The sequence below is a fragment of the Heptranchias perlo genome, chromosome 9, assembly GCF_035084215.1.
Source record: "Heptranchias perlo isolate sHepPer1 chromosome 9, sHepPer1.hap1, whole genome shotgun sequence".
Lineage (NCBI taxonomy): Eukaryota > Metazoa > Chordata > Chondrichthyes > Hexanchiformes > Hexanchidae > Heptranchias > Heptranchias perlo.
In genome coordinates, this window is record NC_090333.1 from 83,512,694 (window position 1) to 83,536,362 (window position 23,669).

The 23,669-nt window shown below is 45.4% G+C and overlaps 1 protein-coding gene across 4 annotated transcripts in view; it reads left to right on the forward strand.

Moving 5' to 3' along the window:
* Nucleotides 1–21,740, forward strand: part of LOC137325569 (2-5A-dependent ribonuclease-like) — a 98,320-nt gene extending 76,580 nt beyond the window's left edge. For all 4 annotated transcript variants that reach the window (XM_067990824.1, XM_067990827.1, XM_067990825.1 and 1 more), the window contains exons 3-7: nt 2,819–2,994; nt 9,961–10,178; nt 14,960–15,092; nt 15,621–15,766; nt 19,730–21,740. In XM_067990824.1, coding sequence (XP_067846925.1) covers nt 2,819–2,994; nt 9,961–10,178; nt 14,960–15,092; nt 15,621–15,766; nt 19,730–19,844 — 788 coding nt within the window. In that variant the 3' untranslated portion in view covers nt 19,845–21,740. The remainder of the gene's footprint in view (nt 1–2,818; nt 2,995–9,960; nt 10,179–14,959; nt 15,093–15,620; nt 15,767–19,729) is intronic.
* Nucleotides 21,741–23,669: the final 1,929 nt, after the last annotated feature.

Here is a 23,669-nt window from a genome sequence, read left to right on the forward strand (position 1 = left end):
TGTCAGACTTAGCTCAGTGGTAACACTCTTGTCTCTGAGTCAGAAGTTCGTGGGTCCGAGTCCCACTCTAAAGACTTGATCCCATAATCCAGGCTGACACTCCAGTGCGGTACTGAGGGAGTGCCGTATTGTTGAAAGTGCTGTCTTTCGGATGAGACGTTAAACTGAGGCCCCATCTGCCCTCTCAGATGGATGTAAAAGATCCCATGGCATTATTCGAAGAAGAGCCTGGGAGTTCTCCCAGTGTCCTAGCCAACATTTATCTCTAGACCTACACCTAAAACAGATTATTTGGTCATTTACTTCATTGCTGTTTGTGGGATCTTGCTGTACATAAATTGGCTGCAGTATTTCCTACATTATAACAGTCACTACACATCAAAAATACTTCATACTGTGAAGCACTTTGGGACATCCTGAGACCATAAAAGGCACTGTATAAGTACAGATTGTTTCTTTAAGTTGTTGGGGAGATTCAGGCACATTGTTGGGGAAAGGTGGAAGCAGCATTACTGTACACACAACTTGTTCTATTGCTCACCCTGGAATACTTGATAGGATTCTGGTTAAAAATATAGTTGGAAAATGTGCCATTCTATGGCATCAACTTCCTTCACCTCAGCAGTTTCACCCAGATACGCCGTCGACCTTAACCCTTGATAAATGGGGTTCACACTGTTGGGACTCATGCAATACAGGACTCCCAGAACTGTCCATAAGAAGAAATTATAATTCCATTGGGTGGGCTGGATTTGAATCTACATCCCCATAGTGAAAGGCCACCCAGTCTGCATTCATCCAGCCAATTTTGGCTGGAATCCTTAGATACAGGGGTGGTGCCAGAGGACAGGAGAATTGCAAATGTTATACCCTTGTTCAAAAAAGGGTGTAAGGATAAACCCAGCAACTACAGGCCAGTCAGTTTCACCTGGTGGGGAAACTTTTAGAAACTGTTAATTCTGTCCCAGGTTATCGTCACTTGGATGAGTGTGGATTGATTAGGGAAAGCCAGCATGGATTTGTTAAAGGCAAATCGTGTTTAACTAACCTGATAGAGTTTTTTAATGAGGTAACAGAGAGGGTAGTTGAGGGCAATGCAGTTGATGTGGCGTATATGGACTTTCAAAAGGCATTTGATAAAGAGCTGCATAATAGGCTTGTCATCAAGATTGAAGCCCATGGAATAAAAGGGCCAGTAGCAGCATGGATACAGAATTGGCTAAGGGATAGGAAACAGAGAGTAGTGGTGAACGGTTGTTTTTCGGACCGGAGGAAGGTATACAGTGGTGTTCTCCAGGGGTCGGTGCTGGGACCACTGCTTTTCTTGATATATATTAATGACTTGGACTTGGGTGTACAGGGCACATTTTCCAAATCTGCATTTGACACAAAACTTGAAAGGTTAGTAAACAATGAGGAGGATAGTGATAAACTTCAAGAGGATATAGACAGGCTGGAGGCCTGGGCGGACACGTGGCAGATGACATTTAACGCAGAAAAATGCGAGGTGATACATTTCGGCAGAGGCAATATAAACTAGACGGCAAAACTCTAAAAGGTGTATATGTACACAAATCGTTGAAGGTGGCAGGGCAGGTTGAGAAAGTGGTTAAAAAAGCATACGGGATCCTGGCATTTCTAAAGAGAGGCATAGAGTACAAAAGTAAGGAAGTCATGATGAACCTTTATAAAACACTGGTTCGGCCTTAACTGGAGTATTGTGTCCAGTTCTGGGCACCGTACTTTAGGAAAGATGTGAAGGCCTTAGAGAGGGTGCAGAAGAGATTTACCAGAATCTTTCCAGGGATGAGGAACTTTAATTATGTGGATAGACTGGAGAATCTGGGGTTGTTCTCCTTGGAACAGAGAAGGTTGAGAAGAGATTTGATAGAGGTATTCAAAATCATGAAGGGTCTCAACAGAGTAGATAGAGAGAAACTGTTCCCATTGGTGGAAGGATCAAGAACCAGAGGACACAGATTTAAGGTGATTGGCAAAAGAACCAAAGGTGACATGAGGAAAAACCTTTTTACCCAGCGAGTGATTAGGATCTGGAATACACTGCCCGAGGGGGTGGTGGAGATAGATTCAATCATGGCTTTCAAAAGGGAACTGGATAAGTATTTGAAAGGAAAAAATTTGCTGGGCTATGGAGACAGGGTGGGGGAGTGGGACTAGCTGGATTGCTCTTGCGTAGAGCCGGCACGGACTCGATGGGCCGATTGGCCTCCTTCTGTGCTGTAACCTTTCTGTGATTCCATGAATCTGATAGGAAACAATCAAACCTACTTACAAGCAGCCTATTCCAGTTCATATTTCTGATGATGCCGTTTTACCACATGAAATGATGGAAACAGTCTAAAGGGGAGAAGGAATTGTGGAGTGCAACAGCAAATGGACTTAATTCCATGTGATTCAGATCACTACAAAACTAACATGAATTTCTCCAATTACATAGAATTAAAGCTCAGAAACAGGCCATTCGGCCCAACAGGTCTGTGCCAGAAGTTTATGCTTCACACAAGTCTCCTCCCACCCTACTTCATCTCACCCTATCAGCATATCCCTCTATTCCTTTCTCCCTCATTTGTTTATCTAACTTCGCTTTAAATACCCAAAAGTGTTCTGCACTTAAACCAGAATACTCAGCGTGAGCCTCTGATTGATACAACATAAATCCAAATTTTTGTTTTAAAATAAATGGATTTAAAGATGAATAGGTTTGAAATTGATTTCGACTTTTAAACAGTCAGCCCTTTTGAGTGCGTGACTGGTAAAAACGCAGAGAAATAAAATAAAATGGTTTGATTTTCCACAGATGTTGAAAACCGTGTTCTTCTGGCAGATTTTGACAAGAGTGTGTATTTTGGTGGCAACGCAACTGTGACGATATCATCCCTGGGGACCTGGGAGGCCTCCGAAATCCTTCAGAAATGGGAACAGTCGCCAAATGCAACCTTCGAAGAGGATGAGCTTTACAAAGCAGATTTACAGGTCCGTTCTGCAGTTTCGTTTTTTTTTTCATTGAGAGACCTATGTGAAGGGCCATAGTCCTTATTACAGGATGCAACTAAGGTTGAGAAGGGAAAAGGGGAGACCAGGTAAATCAAACAGTAGTGGTTAGGTTAGATGATGCCAACGTTAGGTTTTAAAGCCTGAAGCTGGTGAGAGGAAGGGAAGGTCGAGAAAGGTAAGGAGCTCGACAGCTCTGAGAACGGAGACAATGAGGTATGACAGGACACAGTGAGGATGTAGAAAGACTGAAGAGCATGTAAGACTTTTACCAAAGACCAAAGTGCATTTGGCGTTTAGGAGGAACGGGAGGCAATAGAGACAGGAAAAGTAGAGAGAGAGAGAGAGGAAAAAAAAGAAAGAGGTTGGAGGCTATGAATGGTTCCATTATTATGAATGTTGTGTTGTGTCACGGTGGCACTATTCTATATGCGCCAGTGTGGTATCTTCGATGTATTAAATCAGTTCATGCAAAAGAAAACTGTCTCTTCTGATAGTCTAGTGAATAAGTACACCGCTTGGTTAAAACAGAGTCATAAAAACTAGGAGGGTTCCAGGTTCTGTCCCTGGTCTGTACTGAGCTAGCTGATCTCAGCAGCAGCAGTGGTGATGGAAGCACTCTACACTTGGCCTCAGTGCCCTGGACGAGGGTAGGGAAAAATGAAACAGGGCTCTGACTGACTGGTAAGCCCTGCTGGAAAGTCTGTGTATGTGGATTTTGGATGAGGACGTGACAGGGCTCATGTGCTTGAATAGCCTGAAAACACTCGCTGTCTAAGCTCACAACGAAGAATGGGCACTAGCGAGGTACTGAAAGGGCTTCGTTGCTTGTCTCATTGTATCCTGGGTACAGTAGCATAGTGGTTATGTTACTGGACCAGTAATCTGGAATTATGAGTTCAAATCCCATCATAGCAGCTGGGGAATTTAATTAAATTAATTAAATAAAATCTGGAATTAAAAAAAACTAGTATCAGTAATGGTGAAACTACTGGATTGTCATAATAAAGCAGATGGGTTCACTAATGCCCGTTAGGGAACGAAACCTGCTGTCCTTACCAGGTCTGGCCTATGTTTGACTCCAGATGCACAGCAATGTGATCGATTCTTAATTGCCCTCTGAAATGGCCTAGCAAGTCACTCAGTTGTACAATCTTGCTGCAGAAGATCACAATAAGAATAAAACCGGACAGACCAACTGGCATCGGACCACTAGGCACCGGACACGACAAAGGCAAACCAAGTCCAGTCGACCCTGCAAAGTCCTCCTCACTAACATCTGGGGACTTGTGCCAAAATTGGGAGAGCTGTCCCACAGACTAATCAAGCAACAGCCTGACATAGCCATACTCACAGAATCATACCTTTCAGCCAACGTCCCAGACTCTTCCATCACCATCCCTGGGTATGTCCTGTCCCACCGGCAGGACAGACCCACCAGAGGTGGCGGTACAGTGATATACAGTCAGGAGGGAGTGGCCCTGGGAGTCCTCAACATTGACTCCGTTGATTGAGAGTAAGCTGATGGAGCTGTAATTGGCCGGATTGGATTTGTCCTGCTTTTTGTGGACAGGACATACCTGGGCAATTTTCCACATTGTCGGGTAGATGCCAGTGTTGTAGCTGTACTGGAACAGCTTGGCTAGAGGCACAGCTAGTTCTGGAGCACAAGGTTCAGCACTACAGCCCGGATGTTGTCGGGGCCCATAGCCTTTGCTGTATCCAGTGCACTCAGCCGTTTCTTGATATCACATGGAGTGAATTGGCTGCAGACTGGCTTCTGTGATGGTGGGGATATCGGGAGGAGGCTGAGATGGATCATCCACTCGGCACTTCTGGTTGAAGATGGTTGCAAATGCTTCAGCCTTGTCTTTTGCACTCACGTGCTGGACTCCGCCATCATTGAGGATGGGGATGTTCACGGATTCTCCTCCTCCCGTTAGTTGTTTAATTGTCCATCACCATTCATGACTGGATGTGACAGGACTGCAGAGCTTTGATCTGATACGTTGGTTGTGGAATCGCTTCGCTCTGTCTATAGCATGTTGCTTCCGCTGTTTAGCATCATGTAGTCCTGTGTTGTAGCTTCACCAGGTTGGCTCCTCATTTTAAGGTACGCCAGGTGCTGCTCCTGGCATGCTCTTCTACACTCATTGAACCAGGGTTGATCCCCCAGCTTGTTGGTAATGGTAGAGTGAGGAATATGCCAGGCCATGAGGTTACAGATTGTGCTGGAATACAATTCTGCTGCTGCTGGTGGCCCACAGCGCCTCATAGATGCCCAGTTTTGAGCTGCTAGATCTGTTCTGAATCTATCCCATTTAGCACGGTGGTAGTGCCACACAACATGTTGGATGGTGTCCTCAGTGTGAAGACGGGACTTCATCTCCACGAGGACTGTGCGGTGGTCACTCCTACCAATACTGTCATGGACAGATGCATCTGCGACAGGTAGATTGGTGAGGACGAGGTCAAGTAGGTTTTTCCCTCGTGTTGGTTCGCTCACCACCTGCCGCAGGCCCAGTCTGGCATCTATGTCCTTCAGGACTCGGCGAGCTCGGTCAGTAGTGGTGCTACCGAGCCACTCTTGGTGATGGACATTGAAGTCCCCCATCCAGAGTACATTCTGTGCCCTTGCTACCCTCAGTGCTTCCTCCAAGTGGTGTTCAACATGGAGGAGGACTGATTCATCAGCTGAGGGAGGACGGTAGGTGGTAATCAGCAGGAGGTTTCCTTGTCCACGTTTGACCCGATGCCGTGAGATTTCATGGGGAATCAATCACAGCTGAGTGCACTGGATACAGCAAAGGCTAAGGGCCCCGACAACATCCCTGCTGTAGTGCAAAAGGCTTGTGCTCCAGAACTAGCCGCGCCTCTAGCCAAACTGTTCCAGTACAGCTACAACACTGGCATCCAACCGACACGCGGAAAATTGCCCAGGTATGTCCTGTCCACAAAAAGCAGGACAAATCCAATCCGGCCAATTACCGCCCCATCAGTCTACTCTCAATCATCAGCAAAGTGATGGAAGGTGTCGTCGACAGTGCTATCAAGCAGCAATTACTCACCAATAACCTGCTCTCCAATGCTCGGTTTGGATTCCGCCAGGACCACTCGACTCCAGACCTCATTACAGCCTTGGTCCAAACATGGACAAAAGAGCTGAATTCCAGAGGTGAGGTGAGAGTGACTGCCCTTGACATCAAGGCAGCATTTGGCCGAGTGTGGCACCAAGGAGCCCTAGTAAAATTGAACTCAATGGGAATCAGGGAGAAAACTCTCCAGTGGCTGGAGTCATACCTAGCACAAAGGAAGATGGTAGTGGTTGATGTAGGCCAATCATCTCAGCCCCAGGGCATTGCTGCAGGAGTTCCTCAGGGCAGTGTCCTAGGCCCAACCATATTCAGTTGCTTCATCAATGACCTTCCCTCCATCATAAGGTCAGAAGTGGGGATGTTCGCTGATGATTGCACAGTGTTCATTTCCATTCGCAACACCTCAGATAATGAAGCAGTCCGTGCCCACATGCAGCAAGACCTGGACAACACCCAGGCTTGGGCTAATATGTGGCAAGTAACATTCGCGCCAGACAAGTGCCAGGCAATGACCACCTCCAACAAGAGAGAGTCTAACCACCTCCCCTTGACATTCAACGTCATTACCATCACCAAATCCCCCACCATCAACATCCTGGGGGTCACCATTGACCAGAAACTTAACTGGACCAACCACATAAATACTGTGGCTACAAGAGCAGGTCAGAGGCTGGGTATTCGTCAGCAAGTGACTCACCTCCTGACTCTCCAAAGCCTTTCCACCATCTACAAGGCACAAGTCAGGCGTGTGATGGAATACTCTCCACTTGCCTGGATGAGTGCAGCTCCAACAACACTCAAGAAGCTCGACACCATCCAGGACAAATGACCCTGCTTGATTGGCACCCCATCCACCACCCTAAACATTCACTCCCTTCACCACAGGTGCAACGTGGCTGCAGTGTGTACCATCCACAGGATGCACTGCAGCAACTCGCCAAGGCTTCTTCGACAGCACCTCCCAAACCCACGACCTCTACCACCTAGAAGGAGAAGAGCAGCAGGCACATGGGAGCAACACCACCTGCACGTTTCCCTCCAAGTCACACACCATCCCGACTTGGAAATATATCGTTGTTCCTTCATCGTCGCTGGGTCAAAATCCTGGAACTCCCTACCTAACAGCGCTGTGGGAGAACCTTCACAACACAGACTGCAGCGTTTCAAGAAGGCGGCTCACCACCACCTTCTCAAGGGCAGTTAGGGATGGGCAATAAATGCCGGCCTTGCCAGTGACGCCCACATCCTATGAACGAATAATAAAAAAAAATCCCAACATAAGTCCCAGTTTTGAGGTAGGAGAATATAAAATCAAACAGGTAATGTTAAACCTTTACCAGTGATTGGTATTCTAACTGCAGCCTAACCATGTCCTGTTTTAGGTGGCTGACTTTAGCAAAGTTATCTCGGCCATGGGAAGGGTGCAGAATGGATTTACCTGGATAATATGGGCAATGAAAGCCTGCAGTTTTGAGAACAGATTAGAAACTGGATGTCTTTTTACTGGAAGAGAGATGGTTAATATTTCTATTGGTCAGTAACTAGAGGACATAAATTCATGATTGTTACCAAAACAATGAAGGGAGACTGTCACATTTTGAGATTTTTGATTATTTGACCTAGGAGCAATTTCAGGTATATTTATATTAAGATGTTGCTGTTAATTAAATTCATTTCACAAGGTTAAATCCACATGAGACATAATCTATCTGGGAAAGTCATATTTGAGCCAGCTTCTGGGACCACCCAAAGTATCCGCCAGAATAATGTTTCTGACATACCATATCAGTTTGAGAAAATGAGGTTTGTTCAGACATTTTAGTAACATTCACACATAATATTCATTCATTTGAGGACAGACTGGGGGGGTCGGTGCAGGGACATTACCTGCCAGGGGAATCATACCTAGGACGGTGCAGGGTGGTAGCCAGTTTGATTGGCAGCTCAACTGGATGTTCGCTGACATGGAGAACTGGGGAAGGGTCAGTGGTCAAGGGTTCAGCTTCTTGTCTTGCTGGGACACAAGAGTCTGCAGAAGGTGGTGTTTGGAAATGATCACAGAGGAATAAACCTCACTTCTTAAGATTAGGGCTAACTAGTGTCAGGGATTTGCTGGTCTGTGAAGCGAATTTAACTCATTAACAATGGCGTAATTTGTTATTTTCTATGTTGTAAGAAGCGTCATGAAATAGACTGAAATTCATTGAAAACTACATACTGTTTATTCATATATTACATGTAAAATGAACCAACTTGTTGGTTGACAAGTAGCCTGGTCTCACTAAAGTGTTTATCATCAATCCACCTTCCAGAAGATATGAGAAACTTAAGTGTGGGAATGTGCGAGATTACAGGGGTCAGTGCACACAATGAGAGGTTTTATTCTTACGACCCCTTGGTCACACTATCGTATGACTAGATATTGGGCAGTAAAGGTAATCTCCTGATCGTAGGGGCCATAGGTCCATTTACAGGAGTGCTGCTGAACCGAAAGAATATCTAGTGCAGACCTGAAATTTGGAACAGAGAGGTTAGAGAAATTGTTTTACGCAGAAAGTTGTTAGGACATCAAATGCCCTACCAGATACAGTGGTGGGAGCTGAATCCATAATAGCTTTTAGGAGGAACATGCTTAAATATTTAAAAAAGAAAAATTATATACGCCAAATAAAAAGGGCAGGAAAATGGAACAGTTCTTTCCGAGAGTTAGCACAGATGTGATGGACTGAATGGCCTCCTTCTGTATTGCAAAATTCTATGATTCTATGAAAACTGAAAAATAAAAAGCTATGTTTATGAAAAAGAAGGGGGTGGAAGTAAAACAGGATATATTATAAAATATTATTTATAGAATCATACAATCGTACAGCAGAGGAGGCCATTTGGCCCATCGTGCCTGTGCAGGCTCTTTGAGGGAGCTATCCAATTAGCCTCACTTCTATACTCTTTCCCCAGAGCCCTGCAAATTTTTCCCCTTCAAGTATCTATCCAATTCCCTTTTGAAAGTTATTATTGAATCTGCTTCCACCACCCTTTCAGGCAGTGCATTCCAGATCATAACAACTCGCTGCGTAAAAAAATTTCTCCTCATCTCCCCTCTGGTTCTTTTGCTAATTACCTTCAATCTGTGTCCTCTGGTTACCGACCCTCCTGCCACTGGAAACAGTTTCTCCTTATTTACTCTATCAAAACCCCTCATAATTTTGAAAACCTCTATTAAATCTCCCTTTAACTGTCTCCACTCTAAGCAGAACTATCTCAGCTTCTCTGGCCTCTCCACATAACTGAAGTACCTCACCCCTGGTAAATCTCCTCTGCACCCTCTCCAAGGCCTTGACATCCTTCCTAAAAAGTGTGGTGCCCAGAATTGGACGCAATACTCCAGCTGAGGCATAACCAATGTTTTATAAAGGTTTAGCATAACTTCCTCGCTTTTGTACTCTATGCCTCTGTTTATAATTGTAAACAATTTTACAACACCAAGTTATAGTCCAGCAATTTTATTTTAAATTCACAAGCTTTCGGAGATTTCCTCCTTCCTCAGGCAAATGTTTGTCAAGGATGCCCTATGCTTTTTTAACAGCCTTCTCAACTTGTCCTGCCACTTTCAAAAATTTGTGCACCCCCTTTAAGATTGCACCATTTAGTTTATATTGCCTCTTCTCATGCTTCCTTCCAAAATGCATCACTTTCACACTTCTCTGCATTAAATTTCATCTGCCATGTGTCTGCCCTTTTCACCAGTCTTACTTACATTATGTATTTGTGGGGGATGGGGACCTAATGGGGTTTGACTCTGCATCCTTTCCCCTTAACAAAATATAAGTCTGAAGTTGTTTTCTTTACTGGACAGGCTCTAGGACGGCTCTTGCACTATATAATGACTGGAGGAAAGGACCCCTTTAGGAGTGAAGAGGATTTACGTGACAACAATCCTTCTCTCGATGAGGATCTTCACAAACCCCAGAATGCTGAAGTCAGGCATTTCATAGAGAGGCTGTTAGCACAGGCTGGGGAGCGGGCTACACTCAGTGATGTCAAGCGCCATCCATTCCTGTGGAAAGAAAAGGAGTAAGTCGGATTAGCACGTAGTACATTAAAAAAGATTTGCGTTTCTATAATTCCTAAATATGCTGAGAAACTGAGTAAGAAGTGAAGTATTTTCTATTGAATTCTAACATGTTCTGAGGAGAGATAGTTGTTCTGCTGTTGGTATCTCTCAGTTGTCCTTCACCACGGTGTATTATTCTTTACAACTGTTAGAGGAGCCTGAGAGCAGATATCATAAATAGGGTTTGAAAACAGTGTTTCCATTCACGGTATCACTGGAGAAGAGCCTGGCGGTGTGACATCAGGAGGAGTTATACACTACATATCTGGTCCCAGGCTATTTCCAGGTAACAGTTCCAACACCACAAGACCATCCCTACTCTCTCCGTTTCTAACACTGATTTTAATGAGAAATTAATGGGACTAAAAGTCGATAAATCTCAAGGACCAGATGATCTACATCCCAGGGTTGTGAAAGAGGTGGCTGTAGAGATAGTGGATGCATTGGTTGTCATCTTCCAAAATTCTATAGATTCTGGAATGGTTCCTGCAGATTGGAGGGTAGCAAATGTAACCCCGCTATTTAAGAAAGGAGGGAGAGAGAAAACAGGGAACGACAGACCTGTTATCCTGACATCAGTAGTAGGGAAAAAGCTAGAATCTATTATAAAGGATGTGATATCAGGACACTTAGAAAATAATAATAGGATTTGGCAGAGTCAGTATGGATTTATGAAAGGGAAATCATGTTTGACAAACCTATTGGAGTTCTTTGAGGATGTAACTAGTAGAATAGATAAGGGGGAACCAGTGGATGTGGTGTATTTGGATTTTCAGAAGGCTTTTGATAAGGTCCCACACAGGAGGTTGGTGAACAAAGTTAAAGCGCATGGAATTGGGGGTAATATACTGGCATGGATTGAGAATTGATTATCAGACAGAAAACAGAGAGTAGAAATAAACAGGTCTTTTTCGTGGTAGCAGACTGTGACTAGTGGGGTACCGCAGGGATCAGTGCTTGGGCCCCAGCTATTCACAATATATATCAATGATTTGGATGAGGGGACCAAATGTAATATTTCCAAGTTTGCTGATGACACAAAACTAGGTGGGAATGTGAGTTGTGAGGAAGATGCAAAGAGGCTTCAAGGGGATATAGACAGGCTAAGTGAGTGGGCAAGAACTTGGCAGATGGAATATAATGTGGAAAAATGTGAAGTTATCCACTTTGGTAGGAAAAACACAAATGCAGAGTATTTTTTAAATGGTGAGAGATTGGGAAATGTTGATGTTCAAAGGGACCTGGGTGTCCTTGTACATGAGTCACTGAGAGCTAACATGCAGGTGCAGCAAGCAGTTAGGAAGGCAAATGGTATGTTGGCCTTTATTACAAGAGGATTTGAGTACAGGAATAAAGATGTCTTACTGCAATTATACAGGGCCTTGGTGAGACTGCACCTGGAGTATTGTGTACAATTTTGGTCTCTTTACCTAAGAAAAGATATACTTGCCATAGAGGGAGTGCAACGAAGGCTCACCAGACTGATTCCTGGGATGGCGGGATTGTTGTATGAGGAGAGATTGAGTAGACTCGGCCTGTATTCTCTAGAGTTTAGAAGAATGAGAGGTGATCTCATTGAAACATACAAAATTCTTATAGGGCTCGACAGGGTAGATGCAGGGAGGATGTTTCCCCTGGCTGGGGAGTGAGAGTGTTAATTAGTTCCACATTTAGAGGCAGTTAGATGCAGTTTTGTGCTGTTGGTTTATGTCCACTCAGACCTGAGTTAGAACGGACCAACCTCGTGTCACATGGGGCATTATCCCATAGGTCACTTGAGAGAAGACGAACATCCCACCATTCTGGGCTGGATTGGAGCTCAGAGGTGAAAGGTCATTTGCTAACCCATTCCTCACAGTCCTCACATTTTCCCCTTTAAATATTGTTAATATCAGAACTGCCTTGTTACAGTGCTCAGATGCTGTTAGTCAGGTCGCAGTTATTTCCTAGTGTTCAAACCACAAACGGGGAATGAGAGGCTTGCATTGGACATGGTACGTGCTGTTGGACCTGCAGCTGCTGTTTTTGTAGATCTGACCTTCCACCCAACACTATCCACTCTTTAGCTGTTGGCTACGCTGCACGCCCATCCACTTCCTTCAGATTACATGCCCTCAGTACACACAATCTTCATTCCCGTCTCAGTGCTATAACTGAATTGCTATGTCTTGATCTGCTCCATCCCCTTTGGAGTTATGAAAGTCTTAATCCTTGAAGGCAGTTTCTTCACATCTCTTGCACATTCAACCAATATCTACCACCCATTACCTTTAATGATACCACCCTCAATTCTGCATTCTCGGGTCTCAATATCTGCTCTGATCTCAAGTGAAACTCCCCCATCTCCTCCATTGCTAATAGTGCCTCCAAGAATTTTGGATCCCTCTTTGTGCCAAACACTTCTATTACCCTCAACAGCTCTTAACCTTCTGTAAAGTCCAAGGCGATTCTTGGACTTGAATATTGTTCCCAAATTTGGGTACGGTCTTCTAGTAGCTCTCTTGTGGTCCTGGACAGAATATAAGCTTCAGTCCGAGGCAATTCTGCCCATTGCTTTCTCTACTGATACTACTATCGCCAGTGCTATGGTCAGTGCTCCTTTGAACTTTCATGACACGTTCCTCCTAAGCTCCAAATACACCTCTCTGCATGTTCTTCTCTTCCCTGAATTCTCACTGTGGTGAAATGAAGACTGATAACAATCTCTCACTACAGGACCTCAAAAGTGGGGACTCTTTATCTTCCTCAGGTCATCTTACAATCTGCAAGATTTTAAAGGCCAAACCCAGTGTCACCTAATCATTGTTCCTTGATTTATCTTTCTCTTCTCCTGTTCGTGCATCATGCACTAAATGCCTTGGCTTTTGGTTTCTTAAGAATTGGAAGGAAAAATACTTTGCACTTTTCTACAACAACAGCAACAACTTGCATTTGGAGAAGCAAGGGAGGAAATAGCAGAGGCTCTGACCATCATTCTCCAATCCTCCTTGGCTACAGGCGTATCGGAGAATTGGAGGACTGCTAACGTTGTACCGTTGTTTAAAAAGGGAGTGAGGGATAGACCGAGTAATTACAGGCCAGTCAGTCTAACCTCGGTGGTGGGCAAATTATTGGAATCAATTCTGAGGGACAGTATAAATCGTCATTTAGAAAGGCACGAACTAATCAAGCACAGCCAGCATGGATTTGTTAAGAGAAGATAGTGTCTGACTAACTTGATTGAACTTTTTGAGGCGGTCACAAGGAGGGTGGATGAGGGTAACGCGTTTGATGTATTCTACATGGATTTTAGCAAGGCTTTTGACAAGGTCCCACATGGCAGACTGGTCAAAAAAGTAAAAGCCCATGGATTCAAGGAAAAGCGGCAAGTTGGATCCAAAATTGGCTCAGTGGCAGGAAGCAAAGGGTAATGGTTGACGGGTGTTTTGCGAGAACATTTCCTTTATCCTTACTCTCCGTCTCCTACCTCCCAACCAATTACCAAAGCAGGTTACAAGATAACTCCAATTCTGGGCACTCTCATTTTTGCTAATAATCTTGTGTGGAACCTTATCAAATGTCTTCTCGAAATCCATATGGATCCGTAAAATAGAAGTTTGCAGATGACACAAAAATTGGCCGTGTGGTTGATAGTGAGGAGGAAAGCTGTAGACTGCAGGAAGATATCAGTGGATTCAATCCAGAGAAGTGTGAGGTAATGCATTTGGGGAGAGCAAATAAGGCAAAGAAGTACAAAGTTACTGAGAGGTGTAGAGGAACAGAGGGACCTTGGAGTGCATGTCCACAAATCCCTGAAGGTAGCAGGACAGGTCGATAAAGTGGTTAAAAAGGCATACGAGATACTTTCCTTTATTAGCCAAGGCACAGAATATAAGAGGAGGGAGGTTATGCTAGAACTGTATGAAACACTAGTTAGGCCACAGCTTGAGTACTGTGTACAGTTCTGGTCACCACATTACAGGAAAGATGTGATTGCACTAGAGAGGGTACAGAGGAGATTTACGAGGATGTTGCCAGGACTGGAGAATTTTAGCTATGAGGAAAGATTGGATAGGTTGTTTTCTTTGGAACAAAGGAGGCTGAGGGGAGATTTAATTGAGGTGGATAAAATTATGACGAGACTAGATAGAGTGGATAGGGAGGACTTATTTCCCTTAGCAGAGGGGTCAATGACCAGAGGGCATAGATTTAAAGTAATTGGTAGAAGGATTAGTGGGGAGCTGAGGAGAATTTTTTTCACCGAGGGTGGTGGGGGTTTGAAACTTACTGCCTGAAAGGGTGGTGGAGGCAGAAACCCTCAACTCATTTAAAAAGTACCTGGATGTGCACCTGAAGTGTCGTAACCTACAGGGCTACGGACCAAGTGCTGGAAAATGGGATTAAGCTGGATAGCACTTTTTCAGCTGGCACAGACACGATGGGCTGAATGGCCTCCTTCTGTGCCGTAACTTTCTATGGTTCGATGATTTACATAGCTACTTTAATGTAGAAAATATCCCAAGGTGCTTCACAGAGGTGTAATCGAAAACCTGCTGTATATCTCCTAAGCTTTGAAAAGTCTACGCCTTTACTGGGGTACAGTCAGTATTAAACTGCGCTGTTCCTTTACTCACTAGGCTATTGGGGAACTCAGTTTCTCATTCCATCAATGCTGTGTCCATGTGACATAAGATGGTACCTGTTACTGGAGTTGTGTGTAACTGAGGTCACTGCATTAATCACCTTTTGGTTTCCTCTCCAGAAAGAGCCAGTTTCTCCAAGACCTTGCCAATGAAGAGGATGTAACAAAACGGAAACAGGACAGTCAGATAGTACAGATTCTGAATAAGATTGGCAAGGACAAGGAAAGATCATTTCACGAGTGGAAAAAAACGGTACAACATCTAACCTGTAATAACACTGCTTTTCAGAGCTTTGAGATGCTGGGTTCTGATTAACACCATTTGTATCTAACGTGAGTTAAATTCCAGGTGTTTGAGATGCAGTCAGCTGCTGAAGCCCCCAACAAAGCATATGCCAGATAATTCACTGCTAGTGGGCACATTGGTGCCAGGCATTAGAGTACTAATATATAGATTTGTGTGGAATGGGAGGGCTTGGGTTTCAATTTCCCATTCCTCGTTATTTCTGATATGAGCTGTGCCAAGCAGGTAGGTGTCAGAGGAGGCAGAGGGAGTCTGAACCCCTGTCCTCCCACTGTCAGAAGGACCAGTTGCATTATTTGAACCTGCTCCTCCTCTCTGATGGAGGCCATGGCGAGATCCACTGGCAAGCCCTCCACGCCCTGGGCTGGAGGAAGAAGAACATGCACAGCAGGTGGCTGCAGCAGGAATGTGATCGGAGAAGGAAAACAAAATGAATGAAAATTTTTTTTAAAACTCTTGGTATTCCTTTTATTTTAGATCGACCCTGAGGTCCTACAGAACATGAACATGGGGCAACGCAAGAAACCGAACAAGAATAATACTGATGTTTACAACAACACCACCAGTGACCTTCTGAAATTCATAAGAAACCTGACCCAGCATTTTAATGAAAAGCCTGAAGAGTATGTGATTCTGGTGACAATGTTTTCTTTTTTCTTTAATAATTTTTAGTGTGGATTTAAAACAAAAAGGAGCGCCAATTTTTCTCCTTTTCACCCCTCATTTTTTTTTATTTGTTCATGGGATGTGGGCGTCACTGGCAAGGCCAGCATTTATTGCCCATCCCTAATTTGTTTGTTTTATTTGTTCATGGGATGTGGGCGTCGCTGGTGAGGCTGGCATTTATTGCCCATCCCTAATTGCCCTTGAGAAAGTGGTGGTGAGCTGCCTTCTTGAACAACTGAGTGGCTTGCTAGGCTATTTCAGAGGGCAATTATGAATCAACCACATTGCTGTGGGTCTGGAGTCACATATAGGACAGACCGGGTAAGGACGGCAGGTTTCCTTCCCTAAAGAACATATGGGTTTTTACAACAATCCAGTATTTTCGTGGCCACCATTACTGATACTAGTTTTTTTTAATTCCAGATTTTTATTTAATTAATTGAATTTAAATTCTCCAGCTACTGTAGTGGGATTTGAACTCATGACTCCAGAATATTAGTCCAGGCCTCTAGATTACTAGTCCAGTAACATAACCACTATGCTACCGTAGCCAATAATTGCCCTTGAGAAGGTGGTGGTGAGTCGCCTTCTTGAACCGCTGCAGTCCGTGTGGTGACGGTTCTCCCACAGTGCTGTTAGGAAGGGAGTTCCAGGATTTTGACCCAGCGACAATGAAGGAACGGCGATATATTTCCAAGTCGGGATGGTGTGTGACTTGGAGGGGAACATGCAGATGGTGTTGTTCCCACGTGCCTGCTGCCCTTGTCCTTCTAGGTGGTAGAGGTCGCGGGTTTGGGAGGTGCTGTCGAAGAAGCCTTGGTGAGTTGCTGCAGTGCATCCTATGGATGGTACACACTGCAGCCACAGTGCGCCGGTGATGAAGGGAGTGAATGTTTAGGGTGGTGGATAGGGTGCTAATCAAGCAGGCTGCTTTGTCCTGGATGGTGTCGAGCTTCTTGAGTGTTGTTGGAGCTGCACTCATCCAGGCAAGTGGAGAGTATTCCATCACACTCCTGACTTGTGCCTTGTAGATGGTGGAAAGGCTTTGGGGAGTCAGGAGGTGAGTCACTCGCTGCCGAATACCCAGCCTCTGACCTTCTCTTGTAGCCACAGTATTTATGTGGCTGGTCCAGTTAAGTTTCTGGTTAATGGTGACCCCCAGGATGTTGATGGTTGGGGATTCGGCAATGGTAATGCCGTTGAATGTCAAGGGGAGGTGGTTGCACTCTCTCTTGTTGGAGATGGTCATTGCCTGGCACTTATCTGGTGCGAATGTTACTTGCCACTTATCAGACAAAGCCTGGATGTTGTCCAGGTCTTGCTGCATGAGGGCACGGACTGCTTCATTATCTGAGGTGTTGCGAATGGAACTGAACACTGTGCAATCATCAGCGAACATCCCCATTTCTGAACTTATGATGGAGGGAAGATCATTGATGAAGCAGCTGAAGATGGTTGGGCCTAGGACACTGCCCTGAGGAACTCCTGCAGCAATGTCCTGGGGCTGAGATGATTGGCCTCCAACAACCACTGCCATCTTCCTTTGTGCGAGGTATGACTCCAGCCACTGGAGAGTTTTCCCCCTGATTCCCATTGACTTCAATTTTACTAGGGCTCCTTGATGCCACACTCGGTCAAATGCTGCCTTGATGTCAAGGGCAGTTACTCTCACCTCACCTCTGGAATTCAGCTCTTTTGTTCATGTTTGGACCAGGGCTGAAATGAGGTCTGGAGCCGAGTGATGCTGGCGGAACCCAAACTGAGCATCGGTGAACAGGTTATTGGTGAGTTAGTGCCACTTGATAGCACTGTCGACGACACCTTCCATCACTTTGCTGATGATTGAGAGTAGACTAACGGGGCAGTAATCGGCCGGATTGGATTTGTCCTGCTTTTTGTGGACAGGACATACCTGGGCAATTTTCCACATTGTCAGAAGGATGCCAGAGTTGTCGCTGTACTGGAACAGCTTGGCTAGAGGTGTGGCTAGTTCTGGAGCACAAGTCTTCAGCACTATAGCTGGGATGTTGTCGGGGCCCATAGCCTTTGTTGTATCCAGTGCACTCAGCCATTTCTTGATATCACGTGGAGTGAATCGAATTGGCTGAAGACTGGCTCCTGTGATGGTGGGGACATCGGGAGGATATCCTAAAAGCTCTTAATGAGGTACAAATGATGCGGTACAGTTGACTTTTGATGGGGTATAGTTCTACATGGCTAGTCAACAACGGAGGAAAGCAGAGTCCATCCTTTTCTCACTAGTGTCAACTTTCTAGCAGGAGTCACTGGATAGCAATGAAGAGCAAGAACCCTGGCTGATTGCTGCCCCTCCCTGAATCAGAGTCTTTGAGGATAATTGTAACGCCCTAACTGCTGCCCCGGCTAAGATCAGCATTAATCGAAGATCGAACCTTCTGGTCTTTAATGGCTTAGTGCTGCACCATAAATCCTGAGGCCATTGAGGGAACAATAGTGTGGACATTTTATAGCATGGCATTTCGTGCAAGTACAAATTAACACATGATAGAAATACAAACAGTCATGGCTAATCATACAGCCACTGGATTAAAAGCAAGTCACAACAGTCCAAGATATAACCATGAGACATACAGTGCACAAGAAGGTCTGTTGTGATGGGCCAATAAGTAAATGCACAGGATGGGTGGTACTGAGCCAAGTAGACCTGGAATGTCCGAGATTTGATTCATGATCTATGCTGAATTAGTTGAACTAAGCTGGCACCATGCTGTACTTGACCTCAGTGCTCTGTGGGCTAGGAGCGTGAGGGAACTAGCTCGTGTTACAGCTCCTGATCTTTATCTGACCTCTGACGGAATGTATGTAGTTGTGGGCATGTGATGTCCTTCATTGTACAATAACCGTGCCAACACTGTTTTATCTTAAACTTCAATCTTGATCTCCATGACCTTCAATGGGGCAGTGAAATCTTACTTCTCTTTTTTACAAGACAGTTTCTTGCCTCTTACAACTCCAACCTGCAGCTACTCCCTCTTACCTTCAATGACTCCAAATTTATCTCTTCATCTATTGGCATTCATGGTCTCACTATCCGCTCTGATCTCAAATGGAACTCCCATATCTCCACCATTGCCGAAGCAGCCTCCAAGAAGCTCGGATTCCCCTTTTGTGCCAAATACTCCTCCTTCCTTCAACAACTCCTAACTCTCCATAAAGCCCAGGTCCTTCCAAGACTTGGATATATTCGTCACAAGGTTCTTCTCACGCAAGTAAAAACTTGATATGTAATAGATGATCCTTCTGTCACCTCAGACCTCTAACCTCTCTCCATCACAGTCTCTCTCGATTGCATTGACACTACTCTGCTCATTGTCCCTCTGAACTCACTTGTCGCTCCTAAACCTCAAATACCCGATGCTACATGTTTTTCCTCCCCCACTACATTTTTCGCAAGCTTAAATCAAAACTCGTTGCAGCATCTTCTACTCTGTCTCATTCTTTCTCAGGTCCTCTGACCTACAGGACCTCCTTTTCACCTGAAAAGGTCCTCTCCCTCTTATAATCAACAGGCTTTTAAAGCTCAACTTAATCACTACAGGGTAGAATTTCAGCAGGGGTTCCCCGGTCTCTTGCCGTAACTCCGATGGAAACAGCCGTTTCTCTGGGGGTTTCTGCCAGCTTTCTGCCGAAGTGCAATTGTACCTGAGTGTGAGCTGCTGCCTTCAGGAGCGGAGGGGAGTAAACCGTATTTATATTCAAAGCTTAATGAAATGCTACGGCAATTTTTGTCAACTGGAGCTCCTCTAGCTGACAAATTAGAGGCCTTTAACATTGATATCTTGAGCCCCGGTGAGCACTGAATACCAAAACTCAGCACTTAGAGATCAGTAAGGAAAACCCACATTGGCTGAAACATATCTATTCCAACTTTTTTTTTTCAGAATCCAGAATATAGTTGGGAAGCCAGAAGAATATTGCCTCAGATTATTTCCCGATCTCACCATCTCTATCTACAATGCTGTACTGTGCACTAAGTGGAAGAAGCACTTTCCATAAAGATCAAAGACTACTCCTGCCGTCAAAGGATTGATATCTCCCTGGTGGTTACGCAGAGGATTGTTGAGACATCAGCCATAATCACACGCATGCATAGATGGTACAATAAGTAGAAAGAAAGAACTTGCATTTATATAGCACCTTTCAGCTCCTCAGGACGGCCTAAAGCGCTTTACTGCCAATGAAGTACTTTTGAAGTGTTGTAATGTAGGAATCGCAGCACCCAATTTGCGTACAGCAAGATCCCACAAACAGCAATGTAGTAATGACCAGATAATCTGTTTTAGGATAAATGTTGGCCAGGACTCCAGGGCAAACTCCCCCGCTCTTCTTCAAAATAGTGGCATGGTGTCTTTTACATCCACCTGAGAGGGCAGAGGGCCTCAATTTAACATCTCGCCCAAAAGACGGCACCTCCGACAGTGCAGCACTCCCTCAGCGCTGCACTGGGAGTGTCAGCCTGGATTATGGGCTCAAGTCTCTGGAGTGGGATTTGAACCCATGATCTTCTGACTCAGAGGTGAGAGTGATGCCCACTGAGTCAAGTTGATATTAGAGAATGGTGAATAGGCGGAGACAGAAATTGAGGGGCTCAGATGATAGAAGAGTGAAACATTTTAATGATTTGCTCTCGACCTGAACTCCAAGATAACACGACTCCCCAGGTGACTCTTCCAACCCATCTCTTCTTATCACATCCACTTTGGATTTTGTGCGCGCAGTTTTACTTTGTCCCCTATCCTTTTATTTCTTCTAGTGGGTATCATGGTGGATGAATTACCATGTGAAGATATTTTTACCATTTGATTAGGTTTCAGGAATAATTGCCGCAGGATTGCAGTTTGTTACTGGGAAATAGCACTCTCTCATAACGTGGGTTCATTATAATGGGAGAGCAGTGGTGAGACCGCTTCCATCTTACAAAATGGTGAGGGAACACTCCCCCAACTGAGAGAGCTCCCTCCAACTGGCCTAACATTTTCTGTTGCAAAGTGACATGTCGAAATGAACACCAATCAGCCCCTTGAGGAAACTGACCCTGTGTTTAATTTCGGACAGCTTTTTCCAAGCGACTAAGGAATGGAACCAGCAGTCACGAACGTGGGTGCAATGATTTACGCTGCTCATTGTTTCGAATTCTTTCTTTCGTACAGCTGTGTGGGGCTCTTCGTTGGTCAGGAACGGTGCAATGACTTAAAGTGAAAGAGAGAAACGTACTCTGGTCCCAGCATTCCTTCCCTCAGCCGCTGCAGTTTTACGTTGTATTTTCCCCAGTATATCGAGGATTAGGGCCACAGGTCAACTGTGGCCAGTTGATAAAATCCAGCTTCCATTAAAATCCTATTCAAGTCACTTGGAGCAGGAACCATAGAATCATACAGCACGAAAGAGGCCATTCGGCCCATCATGCCTGTGCAGGCTCTTTGAAAGAGCTGTCCAATTAGTCCCACTCCCCCTGCTCTTTCCCCAGATCCCTGCAATTTTCTCCCCTTAAAGTATTTATCCAATTCCCTTTTGAAAGTTACTATTGAACCTGCTTCCCCCACCCTTTCAGGCAGTGATTCCAGATCATCATATCTCACTGCGTAAAAAAAAATTCACCTCATCTCCCCTCTGAGTCTTTTGCCAACTACCATAAATCTGTGAAACCAGGTGGGGAATCAGGTTTGGGCTTCTTTGGTGGGGGAGGGAGGGCTGGAAGGCCAATGTGTGTGTTGAAAGATCGGAATACGCTGGGGTTCTGTAATGGCGCTTATCCAGTAGGTTAAGGGTTAAAGTCCCAGTCCCAGATTTGTTTTATAAATGCTATTTGCACTGTCATGGCTCCCAGACTGATGGAGATTCCTGTTTTCAACAGCAAACCCACTCTAGTAAAGTAACACAGCATGGATCGTATCAGGTGGAAGGTTTGAAACCAGTGTTCATTGTGGATCGGTGGGATTTTTATGTCTTTGTTCTGTTTTGAAGATAGTTGCAAGGGGTTTAGGACTGAGCAGATTTGAAGTCCAATAGATACGAGGTTCTTGCAGCCCTTGTGGACGAGTGCAGGGACTGCAGGGAGGATGAGCAAACTGGCCACAGCACCGTGGTTCAGGGGGCCATTCAAGTGGGGGGAGTAAAAGGAATGTGGTTGTAGTAGGCGACAGTATAGTTAGAGGGATAGACACTGTTCTCTGCAGCCAAGAGCGAGAGTCCCGAAGGCTGTGTTGCCAGGGTTAAGGACATCTCCTCAGGGCTGGAGAGAAACTTGGAGTGGGAGGGGGAGGATCCAGTTGTCGTGGTCCATGTAGGTACCAACAACATAGGCTGGACTAAGAAAGAGGTTCTGCTGAGGGAGTTTGAGCAGCTAGGGACCAAATTAAAAAGCAGATCCACAAAGATAATAACCTCTGGATTATTACCTGAGCCACAAGCAAATTGGCACAGGGTAAATCAGATCAGAGAGATGAATACATGGCTCGAAGATTGGTGTGGGAGAAGTGGGTTTCGATTCATGGGGTACTAGCACCAGTACTGGGGAAAGAGGGAGCTGTTCCGTTGGAACGGGCTTCACCTGAACCATGCTGGGACCAGTGTTCTGGCAAACCGAATAACTAGGGCGGTAGAGAAGGCTTTAAAATAAATAGAGGGGGGGAGGGCTCAGGTGGGGCGAAGTTTAGATTGATAAAAAGAAAAGACAAGGAAGTTGTACAGGAAAGTGATGGGAGTAATGATAAACAGAGTGGGCTCGATATTACCAGGGCAGTGGGTTCGCGGCGAGGGGTCGATTCCGGTGAAATCAGTCTGCCCCGCGCGCAATCGCAGGCTAATTGGATCCACTTAACTGGTCTTCCGGGTTCCCCACTGCTGATCTGCGCGTCGGGCGGACTGCGCATGCGCAGTAAGGTCTGTCAGCTGGAGGAGCTCTATTTAAAGGGGCAGTCCTCCACTGACTGATGCTGCAAGAAATAGGAAAAATTACAGCATGGAGCAGCCCAGGGGGAAGGCTGCTCCCAGGTTTAATGATGCCTCACTCCAGGTATCATTGGATGGGGTGAGGAGGAGGAGGAGGAGGGGGAGGACAGAGATCTTCCCCCCCGGCGGGCGGGAGGAAGTGGCCTGCCTCTGCCACCAAGAAGGCCTGGCTCGAGGTGGCAGAGAAGGTCACCTGCACCACCAACATATCACGCCCCTGCGTACAGTGCAGGAGGCGCTGCAATGACCTAAGTAGGTCAGCCACAGTGAGAACACTTACTCATTCCCCTACACTCCGTCTGCCACATCACCGCCTCCACCCCACATCTCCTTCTGCACTGCCAACACTACTCTGTCACATCACCCCTCACACCCACTCAAACCTCATCCTCATCTTACCTGCACTTACTCACCTCGCCTGTATTCATCCAGCCACTACCACTCAACCCAATCCTCATACAATCTCATGGCTCTATCTCATACTCACCCTCTCATGCATCTCTTTCACAGTCAGCCTCACTCAACCTGCCACCACCTGTGCTGCAGCCACAGGGCATGCATCACATATGTGCAGTAGGCAGCGTAAGGCAAATGTGTCGTGAGCATGAAGGGGATGCACAAGGGTGTTCGAAGGTTTGTCATGGTTTTTACTTATATTTAATTTCTGAGCAACTCACATCACATATCATATTGGCACCACTACTGCCACGTCTTTGCGAATCTTGTCTGGTTTGTGCAATAATGCCCTTTCCTGAGGATCACAATGAAGACCCACACCTGATGCCACCCATTGTGTCACTGCAGAGTGGGTGTAGGTGTATTTGCAGGGCTCTTTTGTGCAGACGACTGAGAGACGTTGGCGATGTCCCC